This window comes from Trachurus japonicus, chromosome 7, assembly GCF_045865225.1.
Source record: "Trachurus japonicus isolate A0001 chromosome 7, Traja_1.0".
In the NCBI taxonomy this organism is placed as follows: Eukaryota; Metazoa; Chordata; class Actinopteri; order Carangiformes; family Carangidae; genus Trachurus; species Trachurus japonicus.
In genome coordinates, this window is record NC_140913.1 from 28,248,603 (window position 1) to 28,266,305 (window position 17,703).

Below are 17,703 nucleotides of genomic sequence, written 5' to 3' on the forward strand. Positions count from 1 at the left end.
AAAAGTCAAACCGAGCCGCAGAGGATATCGTAACAACTGCTTAGTTACATGAATTCAGCTTTTCACCAACCATGACTCATAAAGCTGACTTTTATGAAGCATTTTCTGGCTCCATCTTATCTAATGTGATCATTTTTTATGATGTACCATTGAAAGTTATGAGAAGAGGTTGTAAAATGTCATATTTGGTAATTGTGTTGCACATTTTTTAATCATTTTATGACATTTAATAAAGGAAAATTTGAATTGAGGAAATAATTGGCACTGAAAATAATCATCATTGTCGTTGTTTTGCCTCGGGTCATGAAATTATTTTTAGTGTTTCTCATCGACAATAATTGTCAGTAGCTGCTTTAGAAACAAAGCTGACCTTAAAGTAACACATTTGTTTGGTTTATATTTAATTGTTTATCCAGGTGTGTCCCAGAGGAACAGGAGTGGTTAAGGTTTCAGCTTCTGGTCACACTTAAGAAGCCCAAGCTGGACGGCATTAATGTTTGTGTGAATAAACAACAACATGGAGATTATGTCTGTGTCTGTTTACATATCTGCTCCATGACTCGGAGCACAGATTTAGGGTGTTTGGAAATAGTCGCTCCAGTTCTTGTATACAAAAGTTGTGTCTTTCTTCTCTCTTTTGCTCTGCAGGTATTTTGCACTAAGCTCACAGAGGCTGGAATCCCTCAGGACGTCATTACAGGGATCTTCTCCAACATCTCCTCTATCTACTGCTTCCACGACAAGTTCCTGCTCCCCGAGCTCAAGATACGCATTACCGGAGAATGGTGAGGAGGATAAACACCCCGGCTGTTCAGCGGCTTTCCCGAGGCACCAGTGTGTGTGTCTGTGTGTGATGTTATTCTAGAGATGCTTTGGCTCAGTCGTGGTCAGTTAAGGCCGTTGGCGTTGGCTGAAACTCTCGGACAGCTGGGCGGCAGCAGGGGGTTTCATTGTCAGGTTTCTCAATGCTGTCAGTGTTGTCAGTGTGTCAGAGTTGCAGATCGAGGTCATTTTCTGTCTCTTCCTGCAGTGAGTAGGACATTAACCTCCGACGTGTGTGACTGTGCCAACATTAGCCACCCTTTGTTGATAATGACTCCTCTAGGGAGCCTTGTTTTTGGGAAATCACCTGTCACAATATTTTCTGGAACTCATTAAGATTTCATTGGCACGGAAAGAAAGACTTGAAAAGTGTTACATCTACACGACAAGTCAGCAAAATGCACCTGGGGAGGAAAGTTCAGACGAAGGATTCATTTGTGAAATCCCCCGAAAATAATAGTTTGTGGGATTAGTCTCATTTTATAAGCCTCTACTTGTGTCTCATAAACAACCGGTGTTGGATGTTGAATGTAAAGCTGTGTTTGTGAGAAGTCAGAAGAAAAGATGCGACTGAATGAGGTGGAAGAGCCCTTTAATTACAAACCTCATTTTCTTAAGCAGGAAACTGCGAGGAGATGGATTTGGATTTTCCTCCAAAGCCTCAGATCCGTTGTATACTTTGCACGTATAATGTGATAATGTGACTTGATTTACAGAGAAAGCCTGATTGATAGAATAGAAATTTAAACTATTTTATTTTATTTTATTTTATTAGCCTTTATTTAACCAGGTTGGTCCCGTTGAGATCCAAGGGTAGCCTGGCCAAGACAGCAGCATAGGAAAGTTGCAACAATTAATAGCACACAGAAACTCACACAGCAACACAGGTCAATCAATCAAATTAAAGATAAAAGCAACAGGACTAAGACTTCAGATTTACATTAAAACAAGAACAAGTGCGATATGAAGCTGCTCCAATGTCTCTCACGCGGGTTTTCAAAGTTGCAAGGTTTATGTTTATGTTTATTAAGATCCCCATTAGCATCTGCTTAGCATCCGCTATTCTTCCTGGGGTCCAAAACATATACGTACATGGAGACAATAAAAGAATACACATTCACACTGGACAATAGACATAGACATGAAACAACACAAACAAATAAATACAGATAATGTAACAAAAAAAATACAGACAATGTTCGATGAGCTCTTAATGCCTCTGCTTCATCTCATGAAACAAAATAAGAAACGGTGACACGCTTGTTGCTGTGTGTCGCTGCAGGGACTCCAACCCTCGTATCGGGGACATCCTCCAGAAACTGGCTCCGTTCATGAAGATGTACGGAGAATATGTGAAGAACTTTGACCGATCCATGGACCTCGTCAACACCTGGACACAGCGGTCTTCGCAGTTCAAGAGCGTCGTGCAAAACATACAGGTGAGAGTTGACTGCTGCTTAACTGATTGATCATTTTTTTGTATTTTCCCATGCTTAGCTGCATGCGCTGGGGAAGGATTTTGTGTTAATCAGCCTGATTTTAATCAGTTAAAATCTTTTGTTTTTGTGTCTGAAACAACAGAAACAGGATGTGTGTGGGAACCTGACGTTGCAGCACCACATGCTGGAGCCGGTCCAACGGATTCCTCGCTACGAGCTGCTGCTCAAAGACTACCTGAAGAAGCTGCCTGAGGACGCTCTCGACCGAAAAGACGCAGAGAGTGAGACACTTAACCCACTGTTTTCACTGTTGCTCCGGCTCAACTGATCACATACAGAGAAATCTCAGAGACACACTTTACTCCTCCTGGCAACCTGCTTTTTTAATCTCCTCCTCCTCACTGCCAGAGAAATAGGTCTGAAACTTTTACCTGTAATTGTTTTAATTGTGTTATTTGGTCATAGTATCACTGGTATGCCAATGTCTTTAAGTGTTGTCCATTATTTAGAATTACATAAGACTAAAATGTCTTATCCTCATCGATTTTGATGTAAAAAGATGTAAATTCATCCCACCAGGAGAAATAATTCATCCTGTTTTACAACTAGATGTTTAGCTACGTTGAAATAGATAAAGAAGGAGAAGAGTTTAGATGACAGCTCGATCTGTTTGGTTGGAAGCAATTTCTATACAATAATTAGATGTGGCATGAACACAAAGAGGTCGTTGGAGGAGACATGAAAGCAGGCGTACTACTGCAGATCCACATTCCTAAAAAGCAGAGATGGAGTAAAGACACGTCCACCCGAGTTGATAATGCACAAGTGAACATTTGTGTTATGAGACTCTGGGACTGTGCTGGGACTGCAGGAGGAGGAGGAGGAGGAGGAAAAAAGTGGAGAGACTTGTGGTAACTGGTCAGCTTTGAGATCAGATTGTCTGAGTTGTTTTACACACAGTTGGTCTCTGTTCTCACTGCAAACGACCACTTTTCCCCCCAATTGCAAAAACCACTCCAGCGGTTAGAAGGACTAAAGAATCCACTACCACGTAATGTACAGTATGTGAACACAGCTACTTTGCTGCTGAGCTCAAACTTTGTGTGGGAGCCAGTTGTTTAGATTTTACTTCAAGATTTTATGATATCATCACATTTTTTGGTTTTATGTAGTACAACATTACACACCTAATACAGAGAAATATAACATGTCGTTTGTTCCAGATTAGATTAGATTCCAGAAACTGACTTTCCTGAAACTGTGATTAACTCTTTATGCTTTAAAGGGTTTGTTTAATTTCATAACATTTAACATTTAAAATGTACCATGTGCAGAGAGGGAGCTGTGTAAAGGATTGTCAGTGTGGTATGGTAACACCACTTTCCATCAGAGACACAAGGAGGACCCACATAAATCATCTTAACTGTCCTGACTGACTTTATCTACTCTATATAAAGTCTGAGACCAGTAAACACATTACATATATGCAGCATAAATAGATAAATTAAATTATTGCTTAATAAACTGCCCTTATGTTGTGTGGAGACAAGTACCCCAGCCTCACTAATGCCCTCATTTGGGTTAATCTACTATATCATGGTGATGAAGGCAGGACATTTAGTTACACGTCTCTTAACGTTCACACAGATTCAATTAGGCATGATCCCCATGTCCTGATACATCGCTGTGTCTGTTGACCTGAGCTTTATCTTCCTCCCTCTGTGGTGTTTGGAGGTTTTCTCATCCACACCAACTGAAAAGCAGTTTGCCTCAGCTGTTTTAGCCTCATCGTCCCCCGGCTCTGTGTCTCCTCTGTTTATCTAGGGCATGATTAAAGTGACCGCTTCAGGTGATCGCTCTACTGGTCAGTCAGAGTGTGTATGTTGTTGAATATGTGCAACATAACACTGGATTCTCGTGTTTCTATGGGTAAAAAATAACAAAAATCTATAGTTGTAGATTCTAATAATAAAGGGTCAGTTTCGCTTAAACTGCATTGTTGACCCCTGATTTCGTGATAACCTGTTTTTTTTGTTTGTGTATTACAGAGGCACTGGAGCTAATCTCTACTGCAGCTAACCACTCCAATGCAGCAATCAGGAAGATGGTAAGACTACACATGATAACGCAGCTCTTCACTGTTCTGATTCCTTTCTAAACACTGTCTGTTTGAGCCTTATAAAAACCAGCCATGCGTTTCACAATCGGAGAGTTGCTGATGCTCGACCGTCAGTCAGAAACATTGCAAAAAGTGTTTGTCTGAGGGAGTGAACACGTTGAATTCGTGCAGACAGGAAGTTGCCGCTTCCTGCCTTCGAGTTTCACAGCTTGCAGAAGCCCGGCTGATCTTCTTTACTCAACACTCATCCTCCTCATCTCTTCCCTGTGTCTGGGCCATGATACTCTCTCTCACATCCTTGAAACAACTTAAGCAGACAAATGGTGTATGAATCAATAAAGAAATATAATACCTGCTCTCTGCCTTTCTGGAAAACACATGAATGAATGAGAGCCGTGGCTGAGAGAGAAAAAAAAAAAAGCTCAAACTCCCCCTGGTGGCGTTTGGCTTTCACAGCACCATCTGTTTTCTCTCTCTTTCTCTCTCTCTCCAGTGTCTGCTTATTTTTTATGCTTTTGCTTTTTCCTCACCATCCTGTCACCCCTGATGTTTTTTTCAGGAGAAGATGAACAAGCTGCTGGAGGTTTACGAGCGGCTTGGGGGAGAGGAGGACATCGTTAACCCGGCCAATGAGCTCATCAAAGAAGGACATATCAAGAAGATGTCAGCCAAAAACGGAACAGCACAAGACCGATACCTCTACCTGGTGAGAGCGCTGAGGTGTTTTGATTAAAGAAAAACACCACCACCATGCTGCTAGAGGATGTCTGCACCTTGCCCCCCTTTTCATCTGCACTGTTCATCACTGGCATTATCTCTGTCTCTGATCTAGTTCAACAATATGGTGCTATACTGCGTGCCTAAGCTCAGACTGATGGGGCAGAAGTTCAGCGTCAGAGAGAAGATTGACATCGCTGGCATGGAGGTGCAGTCCCTGCTTCTCATTCCCATTTGACATCTTTTCTTTTTCTTTTTCTTTTTTTTTTCTATTATTATTTAATCTGCTCGGGTGAAAATCAAATATCTTCCTGTGTCTTGGCCTCAGGTGCAGGAAAATGTGAAGCAGAACCTTCCTCACACGTTTGCCATCATTGGCAAGCAGCGTTCACTGGAGCTGCAGGCCAGGTAAAGACATCTGAAAGTAGCGCCTGTGGGGGCTGCACACACACACACACACACACACACACACACACACACACACACACACACACAGCGGTTCTAGTGTGGCTTTACTGTGTAATTGCACTATTTTCTGTGAAAATATGGAACAGCCATTTCATTTTGATGGCAAAATAATCTCATGATGATCTTTAATTTTGCTTTACAGGACAGCAGAAGAGAAGGAGGACTGGATTCAGGCAAGGATCACACACATGGCGACATACATACTGTACAGCTCACCCACACACAGTCTGTGTCTCAGGCTCACAAACAGCATGTTGGGTCCATGCCTTTAGTAGCTCTACGCTTTTTTTCAAGTGAATGGATTTAGCAAAGATTTTCTCCTCACACTCATTCAGTGTGTTTGGGAATATATTCTCTAATAAAGCCTCTCATTATTGCTCATTTAGCCCATTACAGCAGAGTAAAGCTGATTAAAACATTCGCACAAGCTGGAGAAGAGGGTGGGCTTATTGCAGAGGGAGGCTTGGGGGCTTTTCTGTGGGTTGTGAGTCTGTATGTAAAACATAAGGCTCTGAAATGAATAGAGGGAGAATTAAGGAAAGCTGATAGAGCGGTGTAATGTAAACTCAAAAGATTGTTTTAAAGAGGAAATAGGAAGATTTTTAGGCTCTGTTAGTCAGCCGTCAGGAGTAGGGCCACAAGGCTTTGGGAGGTGTGATGTCATAGCTGTTGCCATTTGTTTGGTGCATGCTCAGGCCAGACTGCACGCCACAGTCACTTGCTTTGTTTCCCGGTCAGGCAGGGGGGAAGGAGAGGTGGCTTTCCACCTCCTTTTATCTTTTTCTTTTAACTTGAGTGGTTTTAACTTGACATTAAGGATCAGACACTTTTGCATCATGCTCTAATTTGGCGATTTAGGATGTTTACTCTGCCTTTGGACATGAAAGAAAGAAAGAAAGAATCCATTCAACTCATGCACATGTGTCCTATCAATAATCCATCTCTTCTTTTTGTTTTCCCTCCTCTCTCCCCCTCCAACCCTCATCCTCCTCTGTCCGCCTCTAAATCTCTGCCGACTCTCAGGTGATCCTGGCCACTATCGAGAGGCACAAACAAAACAGCGAGACGTTCAATAAAGCTTTCAACAGCTCCTTCTCCCGCGAGGATGACCACCTCCCTGAGTCACCGGTCAGTCACCCACTCCTTCAGCCAGTCAGCTCATCGATCAGTCAATTAGTGGGCTCATCCCGTGCAATGAATCACGGGCGGCTATGTGTTCCAACGAAATGAGTTTGTCATAGTCTGGTCTTTGTCCGCTTGAACAGCTCTCCATCTATGGATGTGGCAGTATCACACACACAAAACGCACACATAGAGAAGCTCTGTCTTTTCCATCCTGACGGTCGCACACGTAGCGTCTGCTAGTCTCTTCTCCCACAACTCTCTCATGACCTAATAGGGAAAGCCCAAGTCAAAGTATATACAAAACTCTTATGGATCGGCTTTGACCCACTTTGGGCTGGCTGGAGCTGGACCCTGGCCAAACCTAACTTGACACAGGCCAGAGGATGATCGTCAGAAGGACCACACTGACACCTAGTGGTGGAGATCACTGACTGCAGGAAGGGAAGCTGCTTATTGGTTAACATTACAGTAGCAGGTGGATCTAATCTGTGCTGTCTCTGCTCCTCAGGGTCCCTGGTGCAGCACGTCTATGGACTCAGACAGTGAAAGGCTGCATGAAAGGGTAAGATACTGTTATACAGTAATAACACCTAATGTCCCCAGTGATGCTGGTTGTACTTGCAGGAGTACGAGCTTTAATGTTGTGACTGATCTGTGTTTTGTTTTGTTTTTTGATCAAGTTAAAGGGATAGTTCACCCAAAATTAAAATTTCACTCATTATCTACTCACCCTCATGTCGACTAAGGGCTGGGAGAAGTTTCAGAGTCCTCCGTGCCTTCTCTGAGTTACAGCGGGGCTCCGTGCAGCACTGCATGACGGTAGCGAATGGAGCTCACTTTTCTTCGTCCGAAAAGACACACCAAAAAACATCCAAATACCTCCATAGTGCTCGTCTGTAATGGTATTGAAGCCCCGACATGAGAAATTGTTCCGCAAAAATTCAAATAAGTCTATATTTTAAGCTTGTTTGTAGCGGAAGCTCCTAGCACTGCTCTTCCTGGTCCGTAGGAAGAGCATTTCAGGAAGCAATTTCTCATGTCGGAGCTTCAATACAAGAGGGACATTACAGATCAGATTTTTTGGTGTGTCTTTTTGGACGAAGAAAAGTGAACCCCGTTCGCAACCGTCATATGGACATGCAGTGCTGCACGGAGCCACACTGTAACTCAGAGAAGGCACGGAGGACTCTGAAACTTCTCCCAGCCCTTAGTTGACATGAGGGTGAGTAGATAATGAGTGAAATTTTAATTTTGGGTGAACTATCCCTTTAAGCCATGAAGCTGTGGAAAAAAATGTCCACAACAAATTCAATTTAAGGTCATTATTACTAATGATTAAGAATGAACACGGATCTGCATCTACTGCATACAGATCAACAGACCACAGATACACACCAATCAACCACAAAAACAGTAAACTGTTATAATGTTATGGCTTATCAGTGTATCTCATATCGCAGGTTATTTAACCCTACAGTCGACCTCAGGGCAAAGATGAGGCGTGAACCCCACTTGATTACCCTGTTTCTCCCACCGTCTGCAATGTGTATGAATTAGTTAGTTCCTATTAGCTTGTAATGTGAAAATGCAAATTTTTTAGGAAAATGATCTAGTTCGCAAAACTAGATTTTTAACCTCACGATTATGTAAAAATGCCGCTGTCACAGCAAGACCACCTTTATTGTTCACACAGCATTACCAGGCTAATTGGCAAATTAATGAAATTAACACAAACTAAAACACCATACATTGAACTTGAAGCCTTCAGGTCCCCTGAGGGTCTGAGGCCCTGGGGCCGCTGCCTGCTCTGTCTGGTTCACAGTGCAGTGTTTTTTTCCCTTAAGGCTTGTTATTGTTCGCTTTATTTAATGAAGGGAAAATCTTTGATTTTATCTTTTAAATTAAAACGTGATTGGCTCATTAGACTTATTTAGAGGAACTCTAGTGTATAATCAGCATCTCATTTGCATCATCTTTTCCTGCTGAACTTTTGTTCACCAAAAATATTTTTGAGCTGACCTCATTACAAGAAGACTGTATTCGATGTAAATTGCAGCGTTATGTGTCGCAGTGGGAAAACAACAGCTTTTGGATGTTTATAGAGTAGAATCGGTCAAAGAAAGGACGTCACTATACTGTATGTTTAAAACCATTATCTGTAGCAAGTAAATGTGGCAGAAAACATTGGTAATGAATACCCAGTGACATTTTTACACAATATATTTTTGCTTAGAGTAGCAGATAAAGCAGAGAATTAATTGTTGACTCAAGGTGCACATCTGCATTCATTTCATATAAGCTAATTTGGAGGTCCATGCATTGTATTGCCTCACTGAGACATTTGATGTGTTTCACTGGTGCTTTACCTGCAATAGCAACTGAAACTATCTTGTGGCAAAAACACACTTTGCACACACACACACACACTCATACTGCTTTTGATACAGAGCATCTTAGCAGGAAACAAGGAAAACGTCCTTGAACAGTCAGCCAGGATCTTCTGAGGAACTAAATTTCTTTCCTTGATGTTGTGAGACTGACCATAATTCAACTCTGTAACTCTAGGGAGGGAACACTGCCACCATATTTCCTGCAATCTGTCTTCAGGCAATTGATCTCAGTCTGGATGACAGTGGTGATTATAATGCTGGGTAGACAATGACAATGGAGCTATCTGCTTCTCTCATCCAAAAAAAGAGAGAAAAGCTTAAGCTGTTTTGCTTTCATTGACCGGCCCCTGCAAAAAAAAAAAAAAAAGACAGAGAGCTCTCATGTGGAGATGCATTTCTGTTTCTCCTGCAGTGGATCTATAATAATAATCGGACAGCCTGTACTGCAGTACACACCATCTGACCTCCGTATGAGTTGTTTAAGAAAGGGATAGTTTGTTTGTGTGGGCGTCTGTCATCCAGTGTCTTTTGTTAAAAGAAAGGTGAAATGAAAGGCAAACAAAGGGTAAAAACAAGACGAGCCGTCAGACATTCATATACGGTTCATCTGTGCTCAAAGTGAACAGCGTGACGACCGTGACATGTGACTCCTGTGTTTTTCTCTTCTTTACAGAAAAGTTCCAGGAAAAAGGACAAAGAGAAGCAAACATGTAAAGGCTGCAACGAGAGCTTCAATTTCACCAAGCGCAAACATCACTGCAAGTCCTGTGGAGCGGTGAGCACAGATGGAGCAAGAGAAATTTTGGGCACTGTGTAGAAATGAAGGGATGAGGAGAGAGAAGTCAAAAAAAGAAGTGGAAGGTTTCTTTCACAAAATGAACTGTTAGCGGCTTCTCAACGTTCTTTCTCTCTCTCTCTCTCTCTCTGTCCTTCTGCAGGCCATCTGTGCAAAGTGTTCAAAGACCTTGGACAACAAAACAAGTCGAGTGTGCCCAGAGTGTTTCGAAGCCAGCCTCAGCCTGGAGAATCTCGGCGTCGGTGAACAGAAGAGGAAAGCTGCGCCCGAGGTGAGACACACACATAGTTGGAAACAAACAAAAAAACATACACACACACACACACGCGGACACAGAGAGAAAGACTGAGCAGCATGTGCATGACAGTTTATTTTTCTGCTTCGATCCGTGCCAGTCCGGTGAAATCCATCTCTCCGTGTCGTACCGCTGCTCGGTGTCGACCGGGGTTCAGCAGCCAGACTGCAACCGATGGCAACAAAAAGAAAACACTGCAGTGTGCTCACTAAGTCCAGTACACTTTCTCTCCTTGAATACTTGAGGTCATTGTATACGCACAGGTAGTACACGTGCAGTATATGTAGGTACCTGTGTGAATATACACATACAGTATGCACATTGAAAGATCAACTAATCCTCCTCGGCTTAAGCAGGGCCAGCCGTCTCTGCTGACTCAACAGTCTGACGGCTTCAGGTGCCGGCCCGAGAGTCTGCAGGTGCATGGACACTCTGCTCCTGTTACACCGAAGACCCAACAGAAGCATATTGATTGAACATTATATTTAAAATGTGCTATGAATCAGATTCAGCCTTATTTAGCCCTGTGAAAAAGATCTACTACAAGGGGGAGAAATCTAACCTGCAGTGACATTAGTCACCACATGGAGGAGCTGTAGACCATATAGGGGTTAGACATGGGGCAGCAGGAGCTTGAACACCTGTCCATGTACAAATCTTACTGTGTCCTACATTGCTGTTATGTAACGCTGAAATGCAAAAGACCTGCGCCATCGTTTGCTCATCAGATTTAAATCTCCAACTCATTACTCAGATGGATTTCAATGAGAAAACTTATTGAAGTCAGGAATAATGATGATGATGATGATGATGATGATGATGATGATGATAATGAACAGCATTTTTAAAATACTTAAGAGTTGCAAAGAGTTGTACGTGAGAAAATCAAGATTAAATTGAGCTATTTGGTTCAGTGTTCAGTTTTCAGTCCGTTATGCAGTCCATAAGTCACTGAATGATCAATGGTTAATATGTTTCTATATTATTGTGTCTTCTCAGAGACAGACATCTCTAACAGCGGAGAACTGTTTACTGTGCGGCCACCTCCAAGTGCAGGAGAAAGGGAAGAGCTGGACCAAGATGTGGGTGGCTGTCACCAAGACTGAGCCACTGGTGCTGTACTTACAGAGCAGTGGACAGGTAAGAGTTAAACACACACACACACACAAAACATTCAGCCTTTAATCAGTTTTGGGGATATATATACATACAGTATATAGTTAGGATATAGTTTTTTAATTATAGGCAATCCTTTATTCTTTTTACAAAATCTCACAATAGGTTGTATCACATGCGATGCCCTGTTAAGCAATGTAGGGCAGCAAACGTTCACCCACATGGCAACTTGGCCGTTGTGCTTGTGCGTCGGTCATCACATGAGTACCTACTGACCCTCCTCTGCATCCGTCTGGACTCTCGATACATCCTGTCTGCTTCCTCTTTCTGAAGCAGGAGATCTGTGCTGTGTTGCGCCAGCACACATCACTGAGTGTGTGTGTGTGTGTGTATAAGTCAGATCTATCCCTGTGCCAGGTTGTCTGTGTGTACTGTCTGTGCTCTGTAGATTTGGGCCAGGAGGATTTGGTTGTCCTGAATCTGCCTACAGGTATATCCACACTGTCTGCGTCTGGGTTTTAGTTAGCACTGACCAGATGAAGCATCTCTTTGGATTTGTGATTCCTTGAAATCGTCGGGTCTGTATGAAGCAATAAATCTGCTCCCAACATCCTTAAGGAGATGCATATTATAACGAGCGGTTTATGTGATTGCTGAAAATAAAATAACAATTTCCAGCGTAGACATGTTTGGAAAGTTTTCAACAAGAGAGGGCTGTCATTCATATCGTAGTGCGATGGTGCAGAAGGGAAGTCAGCCTGTTAAAGCTTCCCCGGGTTTCATTTCCAAGACTAATATCCCAATCCCACTGCAGAAAGCTGCCATTCCAAAGATTAGGATTAATGGGAGTTGGACGAGCATTTCCTGATTATACAGAAAGAAGAGGGGGAAGGGAGAGGAGAGAGAGAGAGAGGAGGACAGGGTTATAATACTGTATATGCCTGGTAGAATATACTCTCTTGCAACTGAAGGGAGAAGCTTTTACTTCCACTGTATTTCCTTTTCCTTCAAACAGATGAGAGAAGAGAAACACAATTTTAAATACCGATCAGATATCCTCTGATTCTATTTTACTGATTTTTTTTTTTTTTTTTGTAGGACTCCAAAGGGGCCAGGGCAGTGCCTCTTCCTGGGTTCGAGGTGAGCGCGGTCCCGCCATCAGGGGCCGAAAAGTCGGACGTCAAACACGCCCTGCGGCTCAGCCACACCCAGCAAACTTTGCTCCTAAGTGCCCAAGATGCAGAACTCCAGGCCAAGTGGTTGGACGTCCTCTCCAGAGCCGCCTGCGGAGAAACGCCCACGGATGCGTCGACGAGCCTGACTGAACACAGGAAGAGCCAGTAGTGGCCATGTTAGAGCCAAAGGACTCGTGCCTCCCTTCCTCCCTTCCTCCCTCCCTCCCTCCCTCCTTCCCTCCATCCCTCCCTCTCCTGTGTATAGAGCACACATTACTTGAATTCACTTTACCTTGGCACTTTTTGTTTTGTTTAGTTTTGTTTCCTTTTTTTTTTTTTTGAGAGGACCACTCAATCCTTCCTATGCCACTTCATTCTTACATTCATGACCACACGGCCTCTTCTCACACTTCCATCTTTCTGTCTCTCTTGAACAAAAACACACAAAAAGAAGGACCATGCCAACACGCCAACACCGCCACTGTATGTATATGTGGTTAGGATATTTTATTTCCCCTCAGTGTTTTCAACCGCCGCAGAGGATCTTTGAAGAACTCATGTTTTAATTGTAATATAGCTGAATAAGGTTCCTGTATGATTTGTTTGTTTTTTTTAAGATGAAGTTCCTTGTACATTATCCAACTGTGTTGTGAAGCATTAACTCTTATATGTTCGTCTTTCCATTTGTGTGAATGTGTGCGTGTATATATGTGTGTGTGTGTGTGTGTGTGTGTGTGTGTGTGTGTGTGTGTGTGTGTGTGTGTGTTTGAATGTGAGCCCACTCCCATGTTTATTAAGTATTGAATGTTAGTGTAAGACACCTGCGCCACCTCTCTGTTCTCTTCAGTCCTGTATGGGGACACAGTGGCAGTTCAGTGGGTATTGTACAGTATGTATACTATAGTATGAAGTAAGGAAACTAAGAAAAAAAAGACATTTTAACTTAAAAAAAGAAAACACAGAGATGTGTACACTTGTGGCTGGCCACCTGATGCTCCCACTGTCAGCTCCCATCTTACAGACTCCATACTCATACTTCTCTCTCTTAAAACCGGTAATAACGCCCTCCTGTCATTGTCTTTGGACACCGAGACCTCTGATCCACTTCATTTCCACTCTCTCATTGTTGTGACTATCCCTGATGAGAGTACGCAGGCAGGACGGGTTCACATGGCCTCAATTCTGACCCTGTGCTGCTGCAGGTTTGGAAATAAATGAATGAATAAATCCTTTCCATTTACTTCTCTCTCTCTCTCTCTCTTTCTCTCAGCATAGAAACCATTGTCTGCTTGTCTCTCTTTGGTGATGTGATGGAAACCAAGTACTGTACTGTAAAACTGTTTATTCTGCCTTGACCCCCTGTACCCTGCTCCTATCAGCACCAGCCTTTAAGGAAAAAAAGCAAAAAAAAAAAAAACTATTCATTGGATCTTTGTGCATGTAAACTCACTCATATTTATGTACCGTGCTTTGAAATCTTGTCCCCCCTTTTTATGCTCCAGAATCCATTCTTGTCGTACTGTAAGTGAGCAGAATCAGCGTTGAGTGTTTTTAAAACATGGATTGTGCACAGTGGAAAAGCAGTCGAGCATATCATCAATAAAACCAATGTTGTGGTTCATTCAGCACCACGCTGTCCAAGCAGATCTTCACATGGTCTGAGTTTCTGTTCGCGTATATCTTTGTCATTTCCCTAATGAAACACACACGGGTACACGGACATGTACATGTTACACTTTATGTAAGAGTAAGTGAAAGATCAATCCACGAGCGTTCCTGTTGAGAAACAACTGATGTTCCTTCACCCCGATCGCTGATCTTGCAGCTTATGAAATTATCTCAGCAGAAATGTAATTAAGTATAATGACTGGATCAATGTAGCACATGGACTGCTGTAATGCACATGTCGACATATCATCTAAGGTCACTATACAGTAGTTTTAGTTCCATTCTTGGTTTTCACTTCTTATTCGGTTTCTCAAAATGACTGATAATAGTGGTTGGGTGACTTCTGTTTGCGGTATCGGAGCGTGAATGTCTGTGTTCTGTATTTGTATTTGTACTTTAAAAGCAGAAGTTAAAAGTCTACAGAGAGTCTACAGCTGCTTTAGCGGCTCAGGGAAACTGCATCTCAGCCCAGTTACGTTAGTGCTTGGAGATGGTTGCATAATAACACGACGTATGTTAAAATGGTCACACCCAAGCAGCAGGCTGAGGCTAAACACATTATAGACTATCTATCTATCTATCTATCTATCTATCTAGAGTCAACTTTTTGCCATCAATTAACATTAATACCTTTTTTGCATTAATTTCATATAGTAAAGAAGCCAAAAACAGGCTTATACTTGCACTAACATGCATATTTATTTAATGCTGTCACATAAAGTTCACAAGTTAATTATTCCATCATGTCAAGATACTGTAACAAAGCTTGTTTTCTTGTGAAAACCTAGCTTTGTCATCTCAAGATAAGAGATAATCAGCCATAATTGTGAAAAAACAAAAGGTTGTTTCCACTCAGTGCGTACTTGACAAGTGTATCTGATTTGTCAGATCAATTACACATGAATCCCACAGTGATCTTGAAGGCTGAAATCAGTCAGATAGCCTTTGCTTTTTCAAGATAAATGAACCTGCTTGTTATCTTGAGATAATGAAATAATTAACTTGTGGTCTTGAGATAGCGGCACAGAAAATAATTGCAATTGTTGATTAGACAAGGTGAAGACACCACCAAGGCAGCTGGATTTTCTAACACATGTGGCCCACAACCAAAATATTTACCGACAAGAGTCTGCAGCCACAGTCAGACTGTGGTCAGGTGCAGCAGCGTTTTGACCCAGATGTTTACATGTGTTCACAATGTTAACGTGATGAGCACCATGTTTACCATCTACTGTAAGTGTTGCACTTCAGCACAGCTACAACATTAGCTACTGAGCATCAAAAGCAAATAACAATAAATGTGTAGCAAATCTAATGACACTTCATCCACCAGTTTTACAAATGTGGACCTTGTGGTGGCACTAAACTTTAGAGATCATCAAAGCCATTATGATTCATCCACTGAGAAAATAATATGAGACTCAGTTATAAATTCCGTTTTCTTTTTTTTTTTTGCTGTTATCTGTTTACTCTTTTCATGCTCAGGTTTTGTCTGCTATATTCTGCTGCTTTGAGTTTGTGCATTTTCTCTGGCATGTGACGCGAGTGTGTGTGTGTGTGTGTGTGTGTTTTTGTGAGTGTTTTGATATGGGTGCAGACTGCTGAACAAGATAGATCTGTGGCAACTGTGGGAACAAAGGGTTTTATCGACATGAAGTCAAGTACACTGTGCCTTTTTAAAAACACGTTGCCTGCTGTGTGCAGCAGTATAGCCAGCTGTCACCATGAGAACAGCGCTGAAACTCTGTGTGCTGTAGCGACTTGCGACAAGCTCCTCAACATGGAGAACACAGGCAGAGCCCTTTGTGATCATTTCGTTATTGCTATCTGATGCCAGGAGACGACGAGCCCACAGACTCTGTTTGTGTGCAACTCCTGTGTCATTTTCATAGTACTGCAAGGAATCTAAGTTTAGAGCAACTTAACACGCAGGTATTGGCTTTTGTGTGGGAGTGTTTGCATTCTCAGTATGCAAACAACCATCCTGGAAATGACATGCTCTGTGTTGAGGCTGGGTACTTCTCACTTCACACGTGGACTAGTTATATTTTATTTCATTTTCATTTCGTTTTATTTTAAAGGATTTAACAAAGGAAACAATAAGGGGAGATTTTCTTGTTTTGTCTCCTTCTCCTTCTTCCCTGTTTAGTTCCTGTTTTATTGTCCTCCTGTGCTCTCCCTCCTTTGATTACCTCATGTGCCCTACCTCTGTCTCTTTTACTCATGTATTTTTACATCGATGTTTTCCCAATTCCCTTTGTTGGATTGTCTGCGTTCATCCCCTGTGTTCCTGCCTTCTGTCTGCATTTGTGTCCCTGACAAAGATACAGATTACATTAAAAAAAAAAGACTGAAAGGGCTGGTTCCTTGAACTGTTCAGATGATTTCACCCTATGTACTGTGTGAGTACGTAAAAGAAGGCGTGAAATGGGTGTAGAAGAAATGCTGCAACTGCCTTAGGTCCACGCTTCTACATCTTGATTTGATTCAGTTTCATCTTCCCTCCCTGTTTTGTCTCTGCAGTCATTACGCTGTTTTTGCAGTTCTTGTGGGCATAAACATATCGATGTGCATTTTCGGGTGGGGAAAAAAAGGGAGAGAGGACAGCTATTGATAGGTGGTATGAACCATAACTTCTTTATTTAGCAAGTCAACGCTGAGTGTCAAGATGATGAATTGGAAGGCTGCCGTCTCCGTGGAGCTGTGAGCTGTGGTGCAGAGATAGAGAGCAAACTGCTGACTGCCTCCTTCTGTCATAGTTTTACATGCTGTACATCTAGAACAGAGCGGAGCAGGGTGGGTATACTGTGTCTACTGGAGGACGGAGACCATGCTGAGATAAGCTCTCATCATCTCTCCAGAGTCCTCTCCTAGAAAACCCAAGGCTCTGCGTTGTTTGACTTTTTTTTTTTCTTTTAAAATGTATATGAATCTGAATCACTCTTTTCTCAGCTGTAAATTTGCAGATTTAGTTGGCTGATACCCAAAGATTATAGCGAGGAAGTTTTGCTGCTAATTATCTGTGAGATGGGGTGTTACTGTTGCTAACGCAGCTCTACATTTTTACACCTCTGTCTCACACTTCTCTCTCTTGCTTTCAAGTCGCCTATATGTCAGTGTGTTTGCCAGTAACAGCTGACTCTACCAAGGTTGTAGTGAAGCTGCGACTCGTCATACTGACCTCCATCATAACCCTGAAGGCTTTTCTTAATGGCTCTATTCATCAAGGGCACAGGCCTCTTTGAACGGGCACAAAAGGCAAGGTTGGTTGAACGGAGCCATTATTGTTGCCAGAAATGTAATAGGGAACAGTTGTGTAGGTAAAAGTCAAAGCCAAGCAGAAAATTTCAGTTGAAGATTATTTGTCCAGGGTTTTTCAGGTTGTGGCTTCGACTCTATGTGTTGGTTGTTCTTCCACCACAACAGCAGTGGTGAAAGGTTTAATGGGAGAGAGCCGTATAGGCCCACTGCAGCATAATCCTCTTACCAGATGTGTGTGTGTGCGTGTTTGTGAAAGAGTGTGTCCTGTACATCTGTGTAGCCCAGAAACATTTCCATTTTGTATTCCCAAAC

The 17,703-nt window shown here is 42.4% G+C and overlaps 1 protein-coding gene across 2 annotated transcripts in view; it reads left to right on the plus strand.

Annotated features, from left to right (window-relative positions):
- fgd (faciogenital dysplasia) overlaps positions 1 to 14,108 on the plus strand; it is a 57,076-nt gene extending 42,968 nt beyond the window's left edge. For both annotated transcript variants that reach the window (XM_085782662.1, XM_085782663.1), the window contains exons 6-19: positions 649 to 785; positions 2,105 to 2,261; positions 2,404 to 2,542; positions 4,310 to 4,368; positions 4,940 to 5,086; positions 5,213 to 5,305; positions 5,426 to 5,505; positions 5,708 to 5,738; positions 6,589 to 6,693; positions 7,199 to 7,252; positions 9,754 to 9,855; positions 10,019 to 10,147; positions 11,171 to 11,311; positions 12,386 to 14,108. In XM_085782662.1, coding sequence (XP_085638788.1) covers positions 649 to 785; positions 2,105 to 2,261; positions 2,404 to 2,542; positions 4,310 to 4,368; positions 4,940 to 5,086; positions 5,213 to 5,305; positions 5,426 to 5,505; positions 5,708 to 5,738; positions 6,589 to 6,693; positions 7,199 to 7,252; positions 9,754 to 9,855; positions 10,019 to 10,147; positions 11,171 to 11,311; positions 12,386 to 12,631 — 1,620 coding nt within the window. In that variant the 3' untranslated portion in view covers positions 12,632 to 14,108. The remainder of the gene's footprint in view (positions 1 to 648; positions 786 to 2,104; positions 2,262 to 2,403; positions 2,543 to 4,309; positions 4,369 to 4,939; positions 5,087 to 5,212; positions 5,306 to 5,425; positions 5,506 to 5,707; positions 5,739 to 6,588; positions 6,694 to 7,198; positions 7,253 to 9,753; positions 9,856 to 10,018; positions 10,148 to 11,170; positions 11,312 to 12,385) is intronic.
- Positions 14,109 to 17,703: the final 3,595 nt, after the last annotated feature.